The following is a 23,555-nucleotide window of genomic DNA, read 5'->3' on the forward strand; positions in this document are numbered from 1 at the left end:
ATGTATCTGTCTGTTTGATGGCTAGTATGTGTCACCTTGCCTGTGTTTACAGTGCACGAGAATCTGGTCCAGAAAAGCTACTTAGGCCAGGAAATTGAAGCTGTTGCTTTCGAGTTGTGTCCGGGCTCCCTAGGACAGAGTCTCCCTCTTTTCTAAATATTCAGCTTCCACTTGGGCACAAAAAGTTGTGGCCAATTAGGGCACTTTGTTCCTTCTCCCGCTGCTAAATTCTTATCTTCAAACTGAAGTTATTTAGGTGGATTCTGGGGAGTTGTACGCTTGTAACAAAGAACAGGCTTTTTCCATCTGGGATAAATACAGCATGTACTTTGAAATTCTCATGGGGAAAAAAAGTAGAATGCTGAGAATGAAGGTAAGCTTCTATGCATTGAAATCTTGACAGCCGTCTGGTAAAATCCTAGTGATTCACAGTAAAAAATGGCATTCCTGTTCTCAGTACTTGCAGTGGATTATATTGGGGGCTTCTTGCTCTGCGGGATTTAGGGATGAAGTGATGGAGCGATGGCCTTACCCCTGAATTCCCTGGCTTTTCTGAGGTTTGTTCTGCAGCTGCAATATTCACAGAGCACATTTTTCAAACTGTAGCTACAGAGATGAAGGGGGGATAGAGAGAAGATAAGGTGAAATTAGATATTGGAGATTGCATTCCAGGGCAAGAGCTGTTCTGCCTCTGCATTCCACGGTGGGTTTGGTGGTGTTGATTCCGTTTAAATTGCTGCAGCCTTTCTCTTCACAGGGAGAAGAATTAGTTCACTTAGATGGGAAGTGCTGTCCTGAATGTATTTCGAGTAATAGTTACTGTGTTTACAAAGAACATACCAAAGCTGTGAGTATCCTGGTACTTTGGAGCATGGAATAGTGAGTTACTGCAACAGGAGTCCAGTATTTTATGAATATGTTCAAGGAACTTTCCTTCTGAAGTTAAATAGAATAGAAAAGAAACGTGATTCTGTGATTAAGTAACATACTTTAAATTTACCAGTAACGGACTTTTCATTGCTCTGGCAGATGAGGACTGGAGCTAATGGCTGCTCTTTGCCAACAGATGTGAGAAATGAGAAGTTTAATGCTGTTCATATTTTTTTTTCATGCTAATACTTCCCTTTCCTTCCTCAGATCTCTCTCCCTGACCCAAGTGAGGTAAAATATATTAAAGTGTCAGGTTTATTCTAGTTCGTGCTTTATCCCTTTTAAGAGAGAGCTGGCACAAAAGCTTCAGGGGCATTTTTTCTGCTTTTTTACTTCCTCTCGTTGTACCAGCACAACTTCAGCTGCCGAGGGCAGGTTCAGGGGCCTCCCAGGCAGCCCCAGGGATGCCGGTTGCAGGAGGGGGACAGTGGGTGCGAGATCTTTCCGCTCCCTCGACTGGTAAAAGTCAGCAGACGTGAGGTGCGATGGGTGGTTTTGAAGAAATTAGTGGTACCTCTTCATCTCTGTCCTCAGTGATGGAAAACGAGGCAACGCGAGAGCAGGGGAAGTAAAGTCCTGTCAGGGTTGGGAAGAGATTTAAAGTGTCACACAAAGGTCATTGTGCAAAGACAGGGATTCAGACAAAAGACAGATGGTGGGAATCTGTTCAGAGATGCAGCAGATTCAAGAGCCGTGAAAAAAAGAAGTGGTCAAGTGGGGCAGCAAAATTTGCAGACGTGAGAAAATGCTGTGAGTGTGAGAAAACGAAGGTGGGTGATGAAGAAGGAAGGACTTATTGCTAGCCGAAAAACATTCCTCTTCGAGAGAGTCCTGAGGGAGAATGTGTTCGCGCGTTCACGGGCCAAGGACTCTTCTCGGTAGGCGCTTTGTAGGCTGCCTGACTCTGGCAAGGCAAAGGAGGTTAATGGTACAGGAGCACGCAGTCCCGTGGTGGCAGGTTTAATTTACTGCTAGCTCTGACGTAGCCTTCCAATTAACTCGGGGATTTCTGCGCGTGGCAGAAACACTTAATTTGTGCCAGGGCTCGCTGTTGATGTTTGCTTTTGGGTGTCACCTCGTGCAGGACGGCGAGAAGTGGGCCGAAGGGCCGTGCAGAGAATGCGAGTGCCGGGAGGCGGAGGTGACCTGCTTCCAGCGCTCCTGCCCGCCCTGCCCGCGGGGCCACCTGCCCGTGGGGACAAACACTGACTGCTGCCCGCACTGCCAGCCAGGTACGGACCCGCGGCCACCGCTTCTGACCCGCGGCCACCGCTTCTGACCCGCACTCGTCTCGGGTGGGAGCCTCTGGCGCGCGGGTTGTTCTGGCGTCCCTGCGGCCATCGCTTCCCCAGTGCCTCTCTAGCATCCACCTTGAATCTTAACGTGTCTTTGGTTTGTAGTTGCTAATCAACTGGTTTCCGTATAATTTAATTAGGGTTTCTAGAGAGGTTTAGGGCTCCATCCAAAAGCTTGCACCGGCTTCATTTAAATCACAGCTTTCCTTTGGCAAAACAGTTTCTCCTTGGGGTTGGTGTTTTGAAAATCACAGAAGAGTTTGGGTTGGAAAGGACCTCTCCAGCTCCCCCAGTGCCCCCCCTGCCACGAGCAGGGACATCTGCACCAGCTCAGGTTGCTCAGAGCCCCGTCCAGCCGGGCCTGGGATGTCTCCAGGGATGGTTCAGCCACCACCTCTCTGGGTACCTGGGCCAGGCTCTCACCGCCCTCAGGGGCAGCAATTTCTTCCTCAGGTCCAGCCTGAATCTCCCTCCTTTAGTTTAAAACCATCACCCCTTGTCCTGTCACAACAGGCCCTACTCCAAAGTCTTTTCCAATCTTTCGTATCGCCCCCTTTTAAGTCCAGAAAGGCCGCACTAGGGTCTCCCTGGAGCTTCTCTCTCAGCCTGTCCTCCCAGCAGAGCTGTTCCAGCAGTCTGAGCATTTTTGGTTTGGCTTTTTTTCTTTTTTTTTTTTCACACGAGTTTTATAAGGCAGGAGACTCCTTTCTGAATCTCAACAAGGGTTTTGAAGTTCATGGGCTCCTGGTAATTTCTTGGGAATTACCAGGAAAGAAGATTACGTGGAAAGAAGAAAGAACCCGCTTACACTGTTATGCCACAAGCTCACCTGGAGCTGAATGTCTGCGAGTTAATAATTGTTTGGAAAGATTAGGATAGCCTTAGCTTGTGTGTTGCTAATTTTGCATATAAATTCATTTTTCTCCAGGATGTTGTCATTCTTCTCGATTTACATTTCATAGCTGGTAGACTTTAGCTGTGGTTTGCTAATTTTTCATATTGGTGGCTCCTCTTGTTGCATTCATGTAACTTCAGTTTTATCAGAGCACTCCACTTAATGTTTTATCTCAGTAAAAGGAAAATAGCCTCACAGTTTAATTATCTTGTCATTTGCAGGAGTGCCTTGGCACTTTTGCTATGTTAATGTTTTAAAGCTTGTTATTTACTACATGCTAATAAAAATGCAAAGCACTGCGAGTAGAAAAGTGAGGAAAAGCGGTTTTGGGCAGTCCAGATAAAATTGTCGTAGATTTTCAAAATGGAACAGCATCTGCACAGGTTCCTCAGGAGGGAACAGTTTATGAAGTGTTCTCAGCACCCACCTATTCTCCTTCTTATCAAGAGGTGCCACTGGGTACTGGTTACCCTGGCAAACCGTGGTAGTGTTTTGGAAAATACAGGTTTTGAAGTCACGGTATTGAACATACAGAGCCAAAGTTGCATTTTTGTGTCCTAAGAGATAAATGGAAATTTCCTTTACCAAAGCCTGCCGTATTTCTGCTCTCTTTTCTTGGTTTGCAGTGGAACGGATGAGAAACAAATGCAAAATGCAGCCTGCAGCTGTGAGCCCATAGCTTCAGTCCCTAACGCATCTCCTGCATTAAAGCCAGGAAAAATTGATTGCTGCTTCTCAGGGATGCGCTGGGGGAAGCAGACAGAGAGAACCCGATCGTTCTTAGCCCGTGCAGAGCACCTAGCCCTGAGCAGAGCTGTGTTTCTGTGAAAAGCAGCAAATAATGCCCTCTCACGGAGAACATTCGGGTTGGAGCAGAGGGAATTTCTTCTGTACCCCCCTGAGTAGTCACTTCATTGTCAGACTGGAAGAATGGTGCTGCGTGTACCTTTGGAAAGTTGTTGGAAAGAAACAGGTAGAGACAGAGCCTCCCATTCATTCCTCCTGTTTATCAATTTGGGTTCATTGTTACCTTCAACTCTCTATCTTCTGTAGCTCCTCATTCTTTCCTCAGGTACAGCTCCCTGGAAATGTGCAGGTTATTTAGTGTAAATGAAGGAGACTTTTTGTCTTTCAGATCCTTTTTCCTTGCTCCTCAGCAATGTACTATTTTGCCCCTTTCACCCCATTTTGGAAGAAAAACACCCCCAAACTAACACATCTTGAACTACCAGCAGAAGCTACTAATGAATTTCCCTTTGATTTTGGAGGACGCTTTGTTTCGCGCCTTCCTGATTAAAGCACAGCTGATGCTTTTTTGCCTTTTGTGTGTTTTCTGTGTGCCAGCTGAGTGCCACCCGGACTGCCTGACCTGCTCGCAGTCCTCGGATCGCTGTGACGCCTGTCGCGACGCCAGGAAGTGGCTGCAGAACGGGCGCTGCGTGGAGACGTGTGAATCCGGCTTCTACCAGGATGGGGGCATTTGCTTAGGTAACTTCTGCGAGGGGTTGCAACCTGTCTGGTGACTTATTTTCTCTGGGGCTTGTTGTCTTTTTGTTTGTAGGATCCCACAGGGGCTGGAGCACGAGTGTGATGGGAGCGGCTGAGGGAGCTGGGGGTTCAGCTGGAAAACGGGAGCTGAGGGGAGACCTGATCAGCTCAAATTGCACCGGGAGAGGTTGAGGTTGGATCTGGGGAGCAATTTCTTCCCCAGAGGGCTGTGGGGCATTGGAACAGGCTGCCCAGGGCAGTGGTACAGTCACCATCCCTGGAGGGGCTGGACAGACGGAGATGAGGTTCTCAGGACATGGGGCAGTGCCAGGGGTGGGTTATGGGTGGACTCGATGAGCTTGAGCGTCTCTTCCAACCGAGGCGATTCTATGGTTCTGTTACAAATAGATTGCCAGGCTTTGTTGGGAGAAGCGTTCAAGCACCAAGTAGTAACCATGGGCTCAAGGCTCCAGGAGGTTTCAGGCCCCTGAAAAACATAAATTCTCGAACTTTTTTGCCAAAATAAGGCAAAATTATCTCCTTTTATCAGAGCAGGGGAGCCTTGCTGCATCGAGACATTTGGGATTAACGCATCTTTCCTTCTCTCTTGCTCTCTCTCGGCAGCCTGCAATGAAACGTGCTCCACCTGTGCCAACGGGTTTGAGTGCCGGTCGTGCCGGGCGCCCCTGCTCCTGAAGAACGGGCAGTGCGTGACCTCCTGCGGGGACCGACACTTCCAGGACCAGCTCCTCTGCGCAGGTAACGCCGAGCAAAAGGAGACTGCAATTCCGCTTGAGAGCAAACCGGCAGATAAAAGCTGTTCCCGAGCTGTTAGATACAATCCCGTTTGAGGGATCTGCTGTTGACACAGGTGTTAATGTTCACCCCAGGATAAAGCGAGGAGTGAACAGAGGATCTGAGTCACACAGTGTAAAATTGATTACCGATTGGGGAAATATTTGTCAAAATTCCTCAGTGGATCAGTTCTGTTGGTTTAAAACTCTCTGCTCTTGAACACTGTGGTTTTTCACCACTGTCCTCTTTCAATTCAGAATTCTCTTTTGGCAATGGGACTGTGGGTTTTGTGGAGTTGAGGAGGCAAGGCAGGGTGTATGCACTAATTTTACTAAGGATATAATTTTACTAAGGACTGAACCCCCTGAGCCGTGCCTGGCAACGTGGTCACGGGGCTTTTCTTTGAGTTCAGTACAGGCGAACTGTAGCTGTGATGCCAGAGCTTTCAGCAGAGGGGACTGTGAGGTGACCAGAAAATCGCTTGAAGGGATGGGGGATTGATAGGTCCTGGCCAAGCTCACAGAAAATACTTTTTGGAAGAGTTTTTTTCTTTGCTTTGCCATTTATTTGTTTCACATGGTGTGCTCTTCCAGAAAGTTGGTTGGAATAACGGTTTTCAGGAAGAATATCTACAAAGAAAATCAGTAATTCCGTAAAATGCTGAGATGTGTCTAAATCCTACATCTTAGCAATTGGAAAGACTGAGCCTAAGACTGGAAAGTTGCAGTTTTCTCTTTGATGGAGCTATGATAGTGCTTTTATGAGCTTCTCCTGCTTCTTTCAAATATTTGTAATTTTCCTGAACTGTAAGGCAGCTGCTTTTTCATCGTGACAGTTTAATTGTTTTCTCTAAAGTGAACTCTTTTCTCGTCTTGATGCTGACCTTTTTAGAAGGCTTCTAATGATTTCTGCAGCTTTAATTCAGCAGAGGTGTGGAGCACACGCTGCTCTTCTTGAGCCATCGCTTCACTTTCTTTGGAACTAGCCCTCTTGCTTAAAATTAAATACAGGCTTGGGGCTTTTGTCAGATTTCAGGGGAAAGCACTTGAGATTCTCAGCCCAGCGTCCCTTTCTGAAGCGGTTTGCCTCGAAGAGCTGACCATTTGTTCAGGTTTTGAAAGTCTGAAAAACCTCTGTCCTCCAGCAGTGGCTGTAGACTAAGGCTCCATTGTGCATGGTTAAATAGAAAAGAGAGACCCAATCCAAAAGAATTTATAGGCTCAAGTATTAAATAATCTTCTACTTCATTTGGTTTTATTTTAGCATTTCCTTTCCACCTGCTCCTGGTGTTTTAACTGGCAGTGCCCATGTGCTGCTGCAGCGGCAGGGAAAGGCTAATGTTTCATTTTATTACTGGTTTGGAGATTATGGTTGTGCATTCCGTCCAAGTTTGCAGTCACGCGTGCTTGTAGCTGAAAGTTGCTGGGAAAATTTGTTCCTGTTTCCTCAAGGGAATTAAACCAATTTGCTTTAGTTCTGCTTGGCTGCATTTTCTGCATAAAGTCAAAGCAGTGGAGAAAGTCTGAAATTTCAGATAGGGTCGATAATTCATTGCCATTCACTCTTTCTTTATATCCTCTTCATTTTTATAAATCTGTAATCTGATTGTCCAGATGAGCCTTAGACCGTTCAGAAATATTTTTCTTATAATGGTTTTAACATCTGCAAGGAGCATGTTCCAAAATCACAAAAAGGATGAACTAGACTGTGTTAATTGCTATAGCTCCAGTAAACTCCCTCTTGAGGAATTCACTCTGGAGATGAGAGAGACTTAAAAGAATAGGTTTCTTAGTCCATCCTGTTGTTGAGACGCCTTTGTCTGCGTTTTAACAAAACATAATGAATTAGTCTTTCCTTTTGTTTGTGTTTTGTGACATCTGGTCTAATTGATTCTATTTTGAATTTTGGAATACAGTTGTTTGACCTCTTCCCTATTTTAATCTTACACTGAGGTTGTTTCTTACTCCCTCCCTTCTGCTTCTGTAAATAATTAAAGCTGTTAAGAGAAAGTAAAGTTGAGAATAAAAGGTTCAGTTATGTAGCAGTGCATTTAAAGATCACGGATCGGTTGGTACTGGGAGCAGAAATGAAAGTTGTCAGCTTGGTAGAACAGAGCGGCTCGAAGGACTTGCAGTGCTCAGTGCTCTCGCTGCAGTTTTCTGACTTAATTATTTATGTTTTCAAGATTATTCAAAAGCCCAGGCAGAACTCAAGCGTTTCTGCTTTCATCTCCCAAAACACGAGTGCTGAAAACGTGTAACTTGACACTAACAGGCCTGGCTCACTCTCTAGCAAAGCGCTGGGATTTTTCCTTGCAACCCGTTGTTGCTCTGCGCCGTGTCCCGTTGTTGCTGTCTGCCGTGTCCCGTTGTTGCTCTGCGCCCTGTCCCGTTGTTGCTGTCTGCCATGTCCCATTGTTGCTCTGCGCCCTGTCCCGTTGTTGCTGTCTGCCGTGTCCTGTTGTTGTTGTCTGCTGTGTCCCGTTGTTGCTGTCTGCCATGTCCCATTGTTGCTCTGCGCCCTGTCCCGTTGTTGCTGTCCGCCCTGTCCCGTTGTTGCTCTGCGCCCTGTCCCGTTGTTGCTCTGCGCCCTGTCCCGTTGTTGCTGTCTGCCCTGTCCCGTTGTTGCTGTCCGCCCTGTCCCGTTGTTGCTGTCCGCCCTGTCCCGTTGTTGCTGTCCGCCCTGTCCCGTTGTTGCTGTCTGCCCTGTCCCGTTGTTGCTCTCTGCCCTGTCCCGTTGTTGCTCTCTGCCCTGTCCCGTTGTTGCTCTGCGCCCTGTCCCGTTGTTGCTGTCTGCCCTGTCCCGTTGTTGCTGTCCGCCCTGTCCCGTTGTTGCTGTCTGCCCTGTCCCGTTGTTGCTCTGCGCCGGCTGGCAGGTGAAGCGAGGACATTTCACTACCTAGGGATTTAGAGCATGAACTCCTACTCTGCAGTTAACTTTTGAGTGTAGACATGCCCTGAGAATCATCTAAGCTGGAATGAGATACAGCTTTTATCAGCAAGGGAAATTATCGACCGGAACAGAAAAGCGTGTGCAGTCTTCACCTTGGGATGGGAAGTTTGGTACTCGTTGTGCTGCGAGTCAGCCACGGTTTGCTGCCCTTGATAGCGGTGATGGCGCTTGCCGTACGAGCTGGGGGGGATCCTTTCGTGTTCGGGATGCCCATTGTCCTTAGGAAACACTCCTCATGTGGGACTATTCGCAACTAGAAGAGCCATGGCATTATGGAGAGATCAGGGGTAAGATGAGGAGAAAAAAAAGATGTGGAAGGTGAGAAGGAGGAAAGCAAATAGTTAACAAGGCACTAGAAGATGATGAGAAAAGAGAAAATAAATGAAAGGTGGAAGCGTGGACAAGACGCAACCAGAAGGAACACCCAGAAGACCGAGTGCTGGGCAGGAACTCAAGTGCCCCATTTCTTGGCACCCCAAACACTCCCTTTTCTAACCCCAAGCGTGTCACATCACACCTCTGTTTCAGTTCCCTCCCTGTGAGATGGAGATGATAACACTTCCCTGCCTTGGGGAGCGGCGAGATCCTCTAAGGTGGGGTGTTTATCTTACCCTGCGCAATGCAACTCAGATATAGGCACAAATACAGGTGCTCCAGCTCATTCATTAACAAACCCAGGAGCAGCTATGGCCTCAAGTAGACAGAAGCAGCATAACATGCAAAACAGTTGCAAGGTGGGAGTAGTGGCGATGGTTGATCTGCTGTAAAATTCCTTACGGCTACCTGGGTTGCGAACACTTCAACCTGTTATTGGAGAGAGGATGAATTGTGTCTCACTTAAGGGGTTTATCTTGGCAGGAAGGTGTTTGCTTTTGTCACCATTCCGTGTGTAAATTCGCTTGTAGTTACATGAATGAGCTGCTGCTACACCCCCTGGTTCCTGCGTTACACTGAGGCTACTCAGATGTGTTTTTCTTGGGTGGTTACAACTTTAGACATGTTTGCGGATACAGGGCAAATGTCGTCAAGCGCTGTTTTCTCCCACCTGCTGTGTTCTGGGAGCACAAGCACGTACCTGCCTTATTGTGAAATAAGAAATTTAAGGACATCTTTGGAACGTAATTGGGTGTAATCAAGAAAAAAAATCTAATAGCTGAAAGAACTGTAATTTGCACAGTTCCTGGAAGCACCGGTAGTACAGGATTTAACGTGCGTCTGCTGCACGGATTCCGTAAACCACAGTGGGCTGAATTTCCCTCAGAGTTGAACTTAGGCAGTTTGGAATAAGTTGTTTTCAGCAGCAGGCTGGCTTGGGTGAATTTTGCAGGATCCTGAGTGCAGCCCCGCAGTCTGGTCGTGCGTTTGTTCGGGAGGCTGGGTAATGTCAGTGCTCACGGCAGGGGGCCCAGCGCAGGTCTGGTTTTTAAGCAGCATGTGATGGGATCTCTTGTCGTGCTGCACATGCAAAATGGTGTGAGTTGTGCCTCTGAGATGGCCTGGGTCAAAAATACCAGAATAGAACAGAGGGTTTCGGTTGGGAGGGACGTACAAAAATCTTCTAATCCAACTGCCTGATGACTTCAGGGCTGACCAGAAGTTCAAGTGAATTATTAAGGGCATTGTCCAAATGCCTGTGAAACACCGGCAGGCTCGGGGCATCGAGCAGCTCTCCAGGAAGCCTGTTCCAGTGTTCGCCCACCCTCTCGGTACAGAGATGTCTCCTGACATCCAGTCTGAACCTCTCTGATGCAGCTTCAAACCATTTCAACGTGTCCTACTGCTGGATACCCAGGAGAAGAGCTCAGCATCTCCTTCTCCATTTCCCCTCCTCAGGAAGCTGCAGAGATCAGTAAGGTGGCCCCTCCGCCTCCTTTTCTCCAAAAGAACTAACGTAAGAACAACAGTGTGGTTTTTGTTTGCTTTTCCTTTTCCGAAGCGGGGAAAGCCTGCGAATTCAAGGAACAAAACCGCAAGAAAGTGAATTGCTGCAAACTCTTCATTTTAAATAGCTGGTCGATCGGTTGTTAATCCTTCACCTTTCTTTCCTGCAGCTTGTCACGAGTCCTGCTCCTCGTGCTGGGGGGCTGCCGAGAACAACTGTTTGTCCTGCAGAGACACCTCGCTCGTGCTGAAAGCCGGGCTGTGCGTGGCCAGCTGCGGACAGGGCTTTTATCCCAAGGATGGGATCTGCACCGGTAAATACCCCTTTTCTTCCTCCCATTGCAAGAAGTTTGAGAAATGCTCTACGAAAAGGGAATCAATATTTCATTTAGCCATGCGGCAGCTGTGATTTTATTCATGTCTGAGAAGCCAGATGCACCTTGTGCATAAATATCCGATGAGGAAAGCTGCTGTTTGTTTGTAAGATTATTAATTCATTTAAGCTAATCAGATGCTGAAAGATTTAAGGTTTTTTCCTCTCACTGAACAGCTTGAAAGCCTGAGTTGTTTCTGAGGGCTTGACAAATCCATTTGTCTGCGGAAAGAAAAATGGCCCTTGCCAGCAGGTTTCTGTAAATTTGATTATAACTCAGCATCACAGTAACTAATACCTGCACAACAGATGAGACTTGGGAGCTGGGAAGGTTCGCTGAGAAGAAGGGGAAGAGAAGGCTGGAGAGAATTAAAGACCTAAGTCAAAGAGACCGTGAAGGGGAAAAAAAAATCTCGAATAAATAAAGAATCTGAAATTGGGCACAAGCATTCAGGCCAGCTCTGGGTTTCCGCTGGCAGCCGCCTCCAGCAGAATGGAAGGACTGTCCAGCGTCGTCACCAGAAATGCCGAGGGCTTGTCTGTCTCCATGCAGGTCTGTCTGAGCCACAGCGAGCTAGAGAGGCCTTAAAGCCTGCTGCAGGTTTATAAAATCCGTGCTATTCTGGCCATTTCTGGATGGATTTCGCTTTGACCAGGTTTCCCTTCTGTTTGGTTGAGGTCTATATCAGTACATTTTACCTGGTTTTTGAAGTGTGTGGACTCGAACTCTTACATCTGTAGCTGAAAATCGTTTAAGCTCAAAAGGAAATTTTACTTAGATACAACTTTGCCGTAATTTTGATTTTTATTGCCAGTGACTTCTCAAAACTGCATAGCTGTTCCTCACAACCTCCAGGAGTTCAGGCCTTTCATCTTCTACCAAAACCACGCATTTTGCTACCCAACTGGAATGCTGTGAGCTGTTTCAAAGGGAGGGTGTGTGAGTAATGGAGAGAAACAAAAACTGGTTAAATAAAATGCTCGGCCCTTCTGAATATGCAGCAGACACCACCGGAGTTGATTGTCAACATTATCCTGTTCAATTTCAGATGCATTTTCACACTTAAAACTTTGACTTGAGGAGGGAAGGGGGTCAGAAATGGCCAATTTTTACATCATCTTTTATTTCCCGAGCAGTCTGAGAACCGATGCTTGTACAAAGATTTGTAAAGATTTATTGAGATGGTTTTCGTACGTGAAATTCTTCAGAATGGTGCTCCCTGTTCACAGACTGTTGGTGACAGGAAAAAATACAACATTAGCTGGCGAGGGTGCGTCAGGAGCGGAGGGAGCGCTGGTGTAGCCCCATTCCTGGTATTTGGATTTGTTTAGAGTCCTGGACGGGTGCAGGTCAGCACATACATGGCTGTACTCACACGTCTGCCCTGTGAACGTCACTGCTTACTCAGGCAAGTGCAGGAGGTGACTTGTGCTGGAGAGGGACGTTTAAAGATGCCTTTCTGACCAAGAAAGGAGGAGGCATGGTTTGTGTGACTTGACTTTATCTGTGTGGCCAGGCTGGTGGCTCCGTTCTTTGCTTTCTCGGTGCATTGTGTTAACGAGCTGTCCTCTTGGGCAGCTTGCGACCAGTCCTGCGAGACGTGCTCTGCAGACCAGCCGCGCTGCCTGAGCTGCGCTCCAGACCGGGTCCTACACGCCGGGCAGTGCGTTGCGGAGTGCCCGGACGGATACTTCCCCAGCAGCAGCCGAAGGTGCAGAGGTAAGAGGCATCTTTGCATCACCTTCTGTAAGGCTCTCGAGGCACCCTCCAGTGTTGTCTTATTTTCCTTTACCTGTGGGGAGGGAGTATTAAGAGTGCAGAAGTGAGAGCAGGGACAGGGAATTTGATTTTTTTGTTGTTGTTTTCTTTAGTTCACTCGTGGTAGGTTATTTTAAATAACCTCTTCGCTTCGCAAAGCACATTAAGACATGCCGAGATAAATATTCCAAACACTCTGTGAGTGGGAGTTATTACTGTTACTAGTTATTAATACATGTGCACTTCTGCTGAATATTGTGCCAGCTGGGAGTTGTCAGAGTTGGCCGGGAGAGGCTGCAGTCAGCAGCACCGCTCGCAAGGAGAAAAAACAGAGATATTTCAGTCCCGTGTGCTCTGTTTCTTGAACAGCTTGTCATGATTCGTGCTCCACGTGCGAGGGACCTCTGGCCACCCACTGCACCTCCTGTCCCCTTCCGCTGGCCTTGCGCCAGGGCCAGTGCCTGCAGGACTGTGGAGAGGGTTTTTACCAGGATCACGACGTCTGCAAGGGTAAGATATGTGCTTGGAGTACTTCCCCAGCTGCTGGAAACCGCCGTATCCAGATTGGCTTTTGTCGGGATGTGCTCGGAGTACCCAGCTGCGATGCTGATCCTTATTCTCTGCTGAACTGTTCAAGGCATGAGTGGTTCCTGTGTTTGCCTGCCATTTGTTTCCCACTTTGAGAAAAAGCGAATTTTCTCAAATACTTTCTGGTTTCCACCAGACTTAGTGATCTCGGGGGCTTTTATTTAATCCATGCTGTTGAAATAAACATAACATTGCTTTCAAGATTTTCTTGACACGAGTTAAGAGGTGAGTGAAATGCTACATGAACCTAGTAGATTTGCTAAGACTGAGATCATTCCCGCAGCAGTGGAAAACCTGAAAATTCAGAGGATGAGTTTATGCTTTGTATGAGCCCTTCAGACCGTCATTTCTTGCTGTCTCTCCTAGTGAGATTGTGTTCACCCTTGCACTTCCAGAAATTAAAGGCTGTCCGTGACACAATACTGCAGTTTTTTCCCAGCATAGTTTTGTTCATCAGCTTTTTTCAAGCAAAGAGCTGTTCTTTGGAGAAGGGAAGACATCAGAGTATTTTTCTGAAATCCCTATTCCGTTATAGAAAGTACAGCACCCTGTTTATGGCACAGATTTCTTAGCATGCTCGTTGCCGCATAGTTGCGCGCTCTTTGCTCGCTCCTTGAGTATCGGGCTGTCTACAGCAACACAAAGCTGGAAAGAGGGATGAACACGAGGGCCCAAACCAGCGTTTTCTCCCCTTTCTCTCTCACATTCACGACCCGATGCCAGGGTTTGCAGGCTGTCCCGTGGCTCTGACCGCTCTCCCCACCTCTGCCCAGGTTGCCACCCGTCCTGCCGCGCCTGCTTGGGCCCCGGCGCCTCCCGCTGCCGGCGGTGCCGGGTGCCGGAGCACGTCCTGCAGCCTCGCCAGCCCGCCGAAGGAGCTGAGCACGGCTTCTGTGTCTCTCGCTGCCAAGCCGCGTTCTACCCGGACAGCACAGGAGTCTGCAGACGTGAGTACAGGGTGGGAACGGTCGTTCAAAGCCTTCGGCACGGAGCTGCACTGGATCTTGGGTGTTCAGGGGCATCTTGTGTGATCGTTCTTCAGTGCTTTTAGCTCCTGTACTTCCCTGTGACAGTCCTTGGATATTTAAATTCAGTAGCTTTCAGAACGGCATATACTAGTACTTTTGAAGGAAAATATCCTCTACATATATTTTGTGACTGAAGGATTCAGGTACTTGGTTTTTTCAAACGACTTCGTTCAAGTCTGCACAGCTTAGCTTAGCTTTCTTTTTATTGAAGCTCAGTGTTTCATTTTCACTACTGACTGGTTTTGAAGCAGAATCAATCTTTAAATCCTTTTCAGAAAAGGCTGAGCTGTGTCCGTGTTAGCCCCTGGAGCAGGTCAGGACATCCCACAGCAGTTTTTAGTTCTGATCCATGCCCTGCAGCACACGTGCCATCGCTGAAATACCAAATAAGTATTTCCATCAAGGCTAGAGATTGCAGAAGAGGAGAGAGTGGCGTACATCAGGAATACGTGTGGTTTCCCACTGCTTTCAGGGAAAACTATCGTGGACTTGAGCGAACAACGTTTCCTGGGTGGATCAGCAAGTGAGTCTGGCTGTACAGAGCTTGTGGCAGACGCTGTGGATGTCTGTACAACAAACTTACTGCAATATCTTGAAAATAATGCAGACAGAAGCAGGCTGAGAGGTTAGACTGAAGGGCTTGTGCCAGCCTAAGCCCAAGGAGGAATGATAGTTTCACAAATGGCAGTGATTGATAGTTTCACAAATGGCAGTGATTGATAGTTTCACAAATGGCAATGATTTCCCTGCGTGGAAAGACCAGTCACAGAGACAGTGACTCTACAGCGCTTGGATAAAGTAACAATAATAACAGCAACAGTGCTCCTGATGGCTATTTCTTCCTGTTCACAAACAAGTGGACGTAATTTAAAATCCATTTATTTTGATTTTGTCTCTTCATCTCAACTTGATGGCAAGAGTCTGTACAAGCTTATTTTTTGCCTTCAGGGATCTTAAAAAAGGAAGAAATGGCACTTTTTGTGTGTGTGTGTTTGGAGTTAGTCTGTTTTTAGCAGTGTCCTACACAGACCATAAAGTGTCCAGCGCTCTGAATTGGTTCCGAAGGCTTTAATGTGGAGCCCCCAATCCACGCAGTGGCCCTTCCTTGGCAGGTAGTGGGTTGTTTTGGCTGAGTCCAGGTTACGGTATGGAAAGCGAGGGAAGAAATCCCTATACCTCTGCCTCAAACAGTGAACAAACAGGCCTGAGCAGAGCTCGGTGACAGCGCTAAATTATGTCATTGGTTAAAAATGCCAGCACAGCCCCACACGTTATTAGCTCTGCCAGCTTAGGAATGGCATTAGGACAGTGGTTTGATTTATTGCAGAAGGGTGGGAAGCTTCAAGATTTCAAACTTGGAGCTACCCCTGTAAAATAGTTGTGCAAAGTTTGTAGATGCTGCTTTCTAAAAAGGCAAACCCACAACAGATGTGCACCATGCCCACGATACCTGTGCAGAACAGAGGCGCGTTCATATGTAGGTTAAAATGCGTCGTTTGAATTTTTACCTCTGTGGTTGTGAATTTCTCGCTAAACCACAGAAATATTTTTACCCATGGTTTTTTAATGCTTGAGATTTCCCTGGTGAAACTGTAAGAAATTTCTCTCTGATTTGATTTGAGTCACTTGAGCTGAGTGTACTTGGATAAATCATTTTATTTCATTTGATTTCTTCTCTCCAGCCCTGTGTCCGTCTTCTCTCCCCAGAGGGCAGGAAGAGTCTCTGTGTTTAGCAGAGGTCCACGCGTGGAACCTGTGCCCTCCAGTCACTGCCCTAAGAAATACTGAGTTTTTAACTGGTGATTTTATACATTTGTGTCAGATTACCTAGTTTAACATGGCTTGTTTTAGGATCAGTACCAGTAAAGGTGAAGAAGTCTCTAACTTTGTAACTCCACGCTCTTCATTCTTGGTGAATCATACTTTTAATGAGCATTCACTTCGGTGGCCGTGAAGTTGTTTGGCAGCCCAACTCTACTTATATTTGCTCTTAGTGCACCAGGATGGCTGATGATAACCAGAGATGCTGGATAGAAAATCCTTCCCGGGGTAACTGCAGGGTGATAGCAAAAAAGATTATTTTGCAATCTGGTAAGTTTGCGGAACCCCAGAACTCCTATGGGGAGGTGTTGCACGGTGTTGTGCATCTCAGCTTTCCGCGTCAGAAATTAACCGTGTGGGTGCAAAGACAGATTAAATTTGCAGCTGCCATTGCTCCTTACCTTCAAGAAGTGTGTTGTGCCGCCTTTGTGCTCCTGCCCTTTCTGCCTTTCACGAGCAGAGAGTCCTGCCGAGGAAGTCCCTGGGGAGAAAGCCGTCCAGCCGTGCTCCAGGGCAGTGACGACGAAGAGAAGCTGGACGCTAATTCCGCTCTCCCCACCGTCTGGTTCTCCCTCCCCGCAGAGTGCCACTCCTCCTGTGCGGGCTGTGCGGGGGACTCGTCACAGGACTGCACGGCCTGTCGCGTGTCCCACGTCCTGCTGGCCGGCCGGTGTGTCCCCGCGTGCCCCGCGGGGCTGTTCGCCCGAGGACACCGCTGCTCCGGTGAGTGCCTGGCGCAGGAACGCGTCTCAGTGTGATTAGGGATGCTGTCAGGCTAATATGAGGCTATTTAAGTATTTTCAGGGGAGAACAGGGTAGTCCAGTTTCAGGAAATGGAATCTCCTCCTAATGAGAGGGAGGCACACACATTGGATCATAAATTATAATCAGTTTTGCTCCTCCGGGCTGCTTCCCTGAAGATATTTCGTGTTTATTTCACTGGGCTCGGATGGTGTTCCCGGCCAGCACGCCGTGGCAGAAAAGGTCTTTGCTGGACAACACTGATGCGTGGCCTGCTTTTGTTAGGCTAGATAACCATATTGTCCATGTGAATTAGCTTTATTTTTATAGCTGCTGGCTATAGGGCTGGGTTTAGAAGGGAGGAATTCTGCAGATACGGGAGAAAAGCCAATTACATCTCTGGGCACACCTGATCAGTAGTGGGGACAGCGTTATTTATTTGTGTCTTAGCCTTGCCCACCAGCCGGCCAGTGGCCTTCGTGCGGCTTGTTCAAACTTGTCTTAAGTCCCCTCCTGAGGGACCACAAGGATTAAAACATGTTTGCCACTTGCAGAAAACGGTGGCCTCTGGGGTACGCCGTTCATTAGCAGCTGCTGAGTACAACGGGCGAGGAAGTGCAGGCGTTTGAAATCTGATTAGTCCCTCCGAGGTCATCTGAAAGTTTTGTGTTGTTTTATAATGGATTTATTGAGTCGGGCATCCATGTATCTCTTCCGGCAGTAGAAGTTTGCTGGTTGCTTCCCTGGGAGGCCTCAAGTTCAGAGAGAGAAACCTCTTCTGAAGTCCATTGCTCTATTTATTCAATTTATTCATCCAAGGAACAGCTCTATAAATACATTTATTTGGCAGGCCTTTGTAAAGATTGGTCGATTTAGAGGTTGTGAGAGCCCAGGTAGCTGCCGAGTGCTGCATCGGGCACTTTCCGGCTCCCGCAAATGTCTCAGAAACAGAATTTCGGTGTCAGGAAAGCGGCATCTTCCTGTGCGCTGCCAGCTTAGATCTCTGCTGCCTTTGAACAGCAAAGCTCAGTTCACGTAGGTGCGTCTCGAGAATGGATTTTTTCCTTTTGAAGGTGGATCCATGGGCAGGATTGCTGAGAAGGTGCTGGGACGTGGCACATCAGGTCTGAACCGCTGAAACCTGCTGCTGTGGGGAGGCAGCAATTGTGCGTGGCCTGGGGAGTCCTGACCTGGGAGACTTTGTGCTTTTATTCACCGAAAAGCTTTTAAAGTAGTTTTTAAGAGTTTTTTGCAGGTCATTAGCCGTAGTATTTCTGTCTCCCTCAGATCTGTAGCGTGGAAATCACGTAGTACCGCATCTGGCTTTAGAGATGCGAGGGTGCAAAAGCAGTCCGAGTGAAATGTTTTTGAGGAATCTTAACCACTTTCTCTGCAATCTTTTTTTCTGAGATTTTCGCAGACAGAACAGCTGATGAGCTGGCGTGACATTCAGGTTTTATTGGTTTCGGTTTGGGCAGAAATCATTCCTGGATTGTCCACTCAGAAATATCAAACTCATGCCACTATAATTTTCATACGATCCCAAGATGTTTAATGCATCCCACTCTTTTTCTTATGTGCACAGCATATGCCGGAGGGAGGCATAAAAGGACCAGTCTCTTTTTATCTTGTATTGGTCTATACCTTGATTAACGCACAGAACAAATCACCTTTTAAATTTTTCAACTAATTTCTCATCTGGTTTATTCAAAATGAAGGACGTAAGAGCCTTCCAAAGCACAACTCTGCAGTCACTGGTGCTACTAGGTCGTTTTATGACCCCACATTTTGTAGGAGCACATGGTTACGGTATTACAGGGGCTGGCTTTCTGGGGAGGGCAGGGAGTAAGATAAGCTGTAACGAGAGCGTAACAAGCGTTGTTGTCCCCAGCGTGCCACCCATCCTGCAAGACCTGCCGTGGCCCCTCGGACTCGGAGTGCGTCAGCTGCCACCCGCACGCGGCCCTGGCCGGCGGGACGTGCAGGACCAGCTGCAAGGACGAGCAGTATCTCAACCTGGTGGGATATTGTGTGGGTGAGTGAGAGGGGGCGGCGCGGGTCACACCCAGCGACGATCTTTCCGCGGCGCTAACCGGGTGCTTGAGCACGCGGTGTGGAGAGATCAAAATGCCCGCTACGGGTAAAGTGTCACACAACCGAAAATGCCATTCGGAGAGTCTCCAGTGCGTGTAGTATATAGCAAAGCCACTTGCCGCTCCCGCTGTACATAATTTTACAAATTGTGTAGGGCACGTAGTAGAGAGAGGGAGACAAGGCTGTGTTTTGCCAGACTTGCTGCTGCGCGGTTTGCTGGGAAGGCTTGAGCTCACGTGTGTGGAGCCGTGTGTCTGGGCAGCAACAGAGCATTCGTATGATGAATAGTATCATCATGAACACGCTCTCAAAACCAGGATGGGCTGCAGCTCATCTCTGTTGAGTTTGTGTCTTGCTGCAGTCCGGGCTTTCCAGCGACCGCCTGTCACTGTATGGGGGACCAGCACCAGCGCTTCAGAAAGCGAGTTAGGGAAATGCTGGGGATTCCGAGAAGCAGTTTTGTGGGGCTGTAAAGACAAACTGGCACAGCTGGCACTGCTCTGTGTGTTTTTGGGAGGTTTACACAGATTTATACACAGGGGTTATACTTTGAGGATGCTCGGTGCCTGCACTTAAGCCTATCATCAGAAGGCACTGATTGCATTTACCTGTTTAAAAAGAAAAATGGTTTTTAATCCATCACACAGACTTGTATAAACATATCCTGGGAACTGCTCCAACAACTTCTGAGCTTTATCAAGCCATTTTTTTCCTTTATCAAAAAAAGATACTGTGTGTGAGGCTTACGCTAGGCTGAGCAATTCCAAATGAGATAAAGAATCCTAAGAAAAGGGAAAAATGCATTAGGCTTACTAAATATATCCATTGAGAGGCTATCGTTCTCAGTTTAACATAAATGATTCCTGCTCTCAGAGACTTATTTTTATTTACATATATGCGTTGTGGTTCTTTTAATGAAAGACTTGTTTTTCCACTCTCCACAATTTTACGAACTGTTTCTTCATCTCACTTTTAAACAACAGGGGAAACAAAGTATCTGGGGAGTAAGAAAATATCCTAAAAGTACTGTACAGCTCCTTAGGTGTACAACAAATCAGGTTGGGGAATCAAGGTGTTTCAAACGGTCCAGTAATTACAGTGTGGAAATAATTGAGCATTTCAGTGCAAAGATATGGCCCATACAGATACATGTCACGTGGGCACCCTTGATGTTCACCTGGTCTTGCATGTAGATGCATTGATGGTTCTTTGTCCAAGTGAAGTTTTGAAAATCCTTGTAAAGGAACATAGTTACTGGTTACCCTTTACAAAAGAAGTCGTGCTTTGGCCTTGGGTTTGCAGTCTGAAATGTGTTGCTCTTTGTGCCAAATTTGTGTCTGATGTCGAAGCAGAGGTTGTGTGTTGTGAGTTCTGCTAAATAGCTCCACGTCCAGGTTGTTAAATTTCATTCCTCATTCAGCACTGATTGAATTGCTAAATTTGCCCTTGCAAGTTATTAATTACCAGCTAAAGAGCAGCTGTCCCATAAAAGAGAACATTAAAACCCCTGACACTTGCATAATATATGATTTGCATCGGAATCCAACAAAGCTTTTTCCTTTGCATCCCAAAGCAATATTTTTTACAATTATCTTCCCGTTTATCTCGAATTCCTGACCCTCCAGGCAGAGCTGCCTTATGACTTAGAGGGGCTGCTGTGCGTTATCGCCGCCTGTCACACTTCATGGGCCTGCGGGGGAAAATCTTTCATACAGGACGGAGAAAACCCACTGTCACTTGAAACCATTTCCTGTGAATTAATGTTGTTATTGTACAGGTTACCTGACTGAGGGTTGGATCATTTGCCTTGTTAGTAGAAGAAAAGAGCTTGTTTTCAGCAGTTTATCAAATAAGCCTTTCAGATGTAAGCAGAAGAAAGACGAAATGGCCTCGAGTTTCAAAAGATCAATGAGTTCCTAAGCTTTGGTTTGGGCACACTGAATTTGTGCCTGTCTTCTTGGGGAGTGCTCCATTGATTAATTTCGTTTTATAGCTAAGGGGTATGTACAGGAATGTGTTTGTGGCTTTAGCAGTCCCCTCTTGGGTCTCAGGGCTTCTGTGCTTTTTGTCTTTTCAGTTTGAAAACGTTCTTTGATTTCTCTCTCTTATCCAAGGCAACTTCAGCTTCAGGAAACATTGCAGCCGCCAGTGTGAAAAACAGCGCTGTTGCCAAAACTGTTGTTTTGCTCAGAAAACCCTGCCCTTTTCTGATAAATGTGACTATACTGAATAAATCGCATGCCTGTCTTGAGGGTTCCGTGTTGATCTTGAGGCCGGTGTTGTCCCGATTCGGTGGAAGGGCACTTAGAGAAAGGCGGAGGGACCGTGCGTGGCCGAAGGAAGGAGCTCAGGGGCTGAGCTGGAAGAGGGCGCACCGGAGGAGCTCACCTCGCCGGTCTGTGTGGCAGCTTCCCCTGCAGGTCTGTGAACGGAGAGGCAAAAAAACCCCCTCCAAAAACCGAGCCAAAGCAAAAGTGCTGGGCAGTGCTCGGTGTCTTTCTGAATCAACCAGGCTGATTTTCTTTCTGGATTTCCTGTAAGGTGCTGGAAAACGTTTGCATGCCGAAATACCTGCAAATTACACAGTGTTTTTTAAGTGCTAATTTAAAGTAGGGGTCTGTTGTAAGACCCATACCTTACTTTAGAATTAGAAACTTGGATCAGGGAGGTGTATTCTAAAGAGCCCTTACGAGGGGAGGTGTATTTAAACAATACAAGTGGTTGATTGCTTGGCAAATGGTGGAACTGAGAGGTAGAAATGCCTCTGGTTTCCTTTATAAGCATTCACAGACACTTCAGAGATGATTTTGTCTCCCCAAACAGTCCTCTCTGTCTTCACAGGCAAGAGAACAGATACTTTCCATATAGGAAGGACGCTGTTTTCTTTGTTATCTTTGCATGCCAAGAGAAAGCTAGAGAGTGTGGAAATAAAGTAGCTTTGGAAACACAAGTCTGTGTAAGTAATTAGATTATACTTTACAATGAAAGTTGATTTCCAGGAGATCAGTGATAGGCAAGGTTTTGTCTGGCAGGTTTTTTTTTGCATAGAGGTGACTTGACAAGGAGGAAATTAGAGCTGGCCGAAAGAGTGACAGGAAGAAGTTGTGTTTGGATAGTGGGAGGCAGGTCCATAGCCTCGAAAAGACGCGCAGCGGGGCGTTGGGACTGTGAGCAAGGTGGTGACGTGCTGCCCCAAAGATCCAGTGCGGGAACGAGGTAACCGTCACACTGACCGGCAGCAACCTGGGAACGCGAGGCCTCCGAAAGCCCAAAGCCCGCGGGCGAGAACTGGCCTGCGAGAGGAGCCGGGGTGAGGGTGGACGGGGAAGAGCCCGAGGCAGGAAACAAACCCGACTGTGCAGTGCTATAGGGAAACATGCAGAAAACTCTCTGCTTCTGTTAGTCCTCACTTCAAAGGGAGCCTGCTGTGAAAAATTTAAATAATCTTTTCCAAAACAAAGCACTTCGGTTCTTCCTTTACTCTCTCACTGGGTCCCCAATGTCTGTCAAATTCACCATGAGTGTCGGTCCTGGTTTTTTATTTGGTGTTGTGTGCTCTTTGATCTCCAGGCTTCCAAAGGAGCAAGAGACTGATGGGGCTGATTCATCCTAAAACAGTAGCTGAGAAAAAGAGCTCTTTCAATACAAAGGAGCCACCACAGACTGTAAAGAGAAAACCGTACTGCAACAGCACCTAGTTTTGTAGATACTTATTTTTGTAAAGGTTCGTTTGGGAGAGTCTAGTTATTTACAGTAGATATTGGTTATTTGGGCATCATAAGTTTTCTCTGTCTCATTTTTGTGCTTTGTTTGTGGGACCTATTGGCTGTACACAAGAGTCTCCTTTGTTCTTCACCACTGCACAACATTGCTGGGTTTGGCGACTTACTGCACCTAACCAAACTCTTTATTAGAGAGCAGTGGCTCCAGCGAGAGATTAATCTGGATGACAACTATTTTAACAATAAGGGGAGTAGACATACTGCCAGGTAAATGTGGAAGCATAAGAAACGAGTTGGATTTATGTTAATTTTATTCAATATAAATGCATAAAACTTCACCCCACCTGCAGCCCTGTGCAGAGGAATTACCTTTGGGATGATACCTTAGTCCTTGCTCTCTGCCGTGAGCTGCGTGTGATCCTTTCTGTTTCTGTGAGGTTACAGATGGATGGCAAGTCTTGCCACTCTGATGTCAGCGCAGGTTTGGGATCTTTGGTTGGGATTATATATGGGATGGTGCTTTGGGTGTCGAGTTCGTTCCCTGTGCAGTCCGAAGCTGCAGCTCGATAACCCCAGTAAGCTGTGACCTCTGGAAGGAGGTTTTGAGGTTTGTCCCTGGCTTTGGGAGCATCACCTCATATGTTAATGTGCTTTTCTTATCACTGTCCTGACAGTGATGGACTGAGAACTCACAGGGTCACTGTCTTAAGCATAACATGTCTTCTTTGGCTGTTTGTTTCCCAGCTGCAAGGCTGGCAGTGTGAGGCAGAAACTAGATAAGACTGTATACGCTGTGAAGCCAGGAGGTGAAGGAGACAGCTGTTTTAAAGAATCCCTGCACGCAGTCAGAGTTGCATTCACTTCTGCGCTGCACCTGCGCTTTTCCAGCAGCATTTGGTAAGAATCATCTCTGCGTGATGTGCAGGAGGAGCCGGGCTGGGGTTGGACTCCAGTTGCTATTGCGTTTTTGCAGGGCTGGGTGCAGAATTCCCCCGGACTCCTATGTGAACTTGTCTTCAGCTTGTAAATTAGATTGCCCGGCAATCTGTAGTAATGCTGTCCTGGGAGACAAGAGACAGCAAGTTGAACCTTTCCTAGAAATCTGACACGAGGCCAGGCAGGTACTCAAATCAAACCACATTATTACATTTATTTCAAGACAGTCGTCATTTCCTTTATAATCTTCTGAATAC

General features: G+C 47.1%; 1 protein-coding gene across 1 annotated transcript in view; it reads left to right on the forward strand.

The window, feature by feature from the left end:
- Positions 1–23,555, forward strand: part of FRAS1 (Fraser extracellular matrix complex subunit 1) — a 128,457-nt gene that overhangs the window by 55,150 nt on the left and 49,752 nt on the right. The window contains exons 10-19 of the mRNA XM_065634852.1: positions 758–847; positions 2,015–2,162; positions 4,465–4,608; positions 5,233–5,367; positions 10,407–10,550; positions 12,189–12,329; positions 12,738–12,878; positions 13,730–13,903; positions 16,388–16,528; positions 18,438–18,581. Of these exons, the coding sequence (XP_065490924.1) occupies positions 758–847; positions 2,015–2,162; positions 4,465–4,608; positions 5,233–5,367; positions 10,407–10,550; positions 12,189–12,329; positions 12,738–12,878; positions 13,730–13,903; positions 16,388–16,528; positions 18,438–18,581 (1,402 nt within the window). The remainder of the gene's footprint in view (positions 1–757; positions 848–2,014; positions 2,163–4,464; positions 4,609–5,232; positions 5,368–10,406; positions 10,551–12,188; positions 12,330–12,737; positions 12,879–13,729; positions 13,904–16,387; positions 16,529–18,437; positions 18,582–23,555) is intronic.

This window comes from Caloenas nicobarica, chromosome 4 (genome assembly GCF_036013445.1).
Source record: "Caloenas nicobarica isolate bCalNic1 chromosome 4, bCalNic1.hap1, whole genome shotgun sequence".
NCBI lineage: Eukaryota > Metazoa > Chordata > Aves > Columbiformes > Columbidae > Caloenas > Caloenas nicobarica.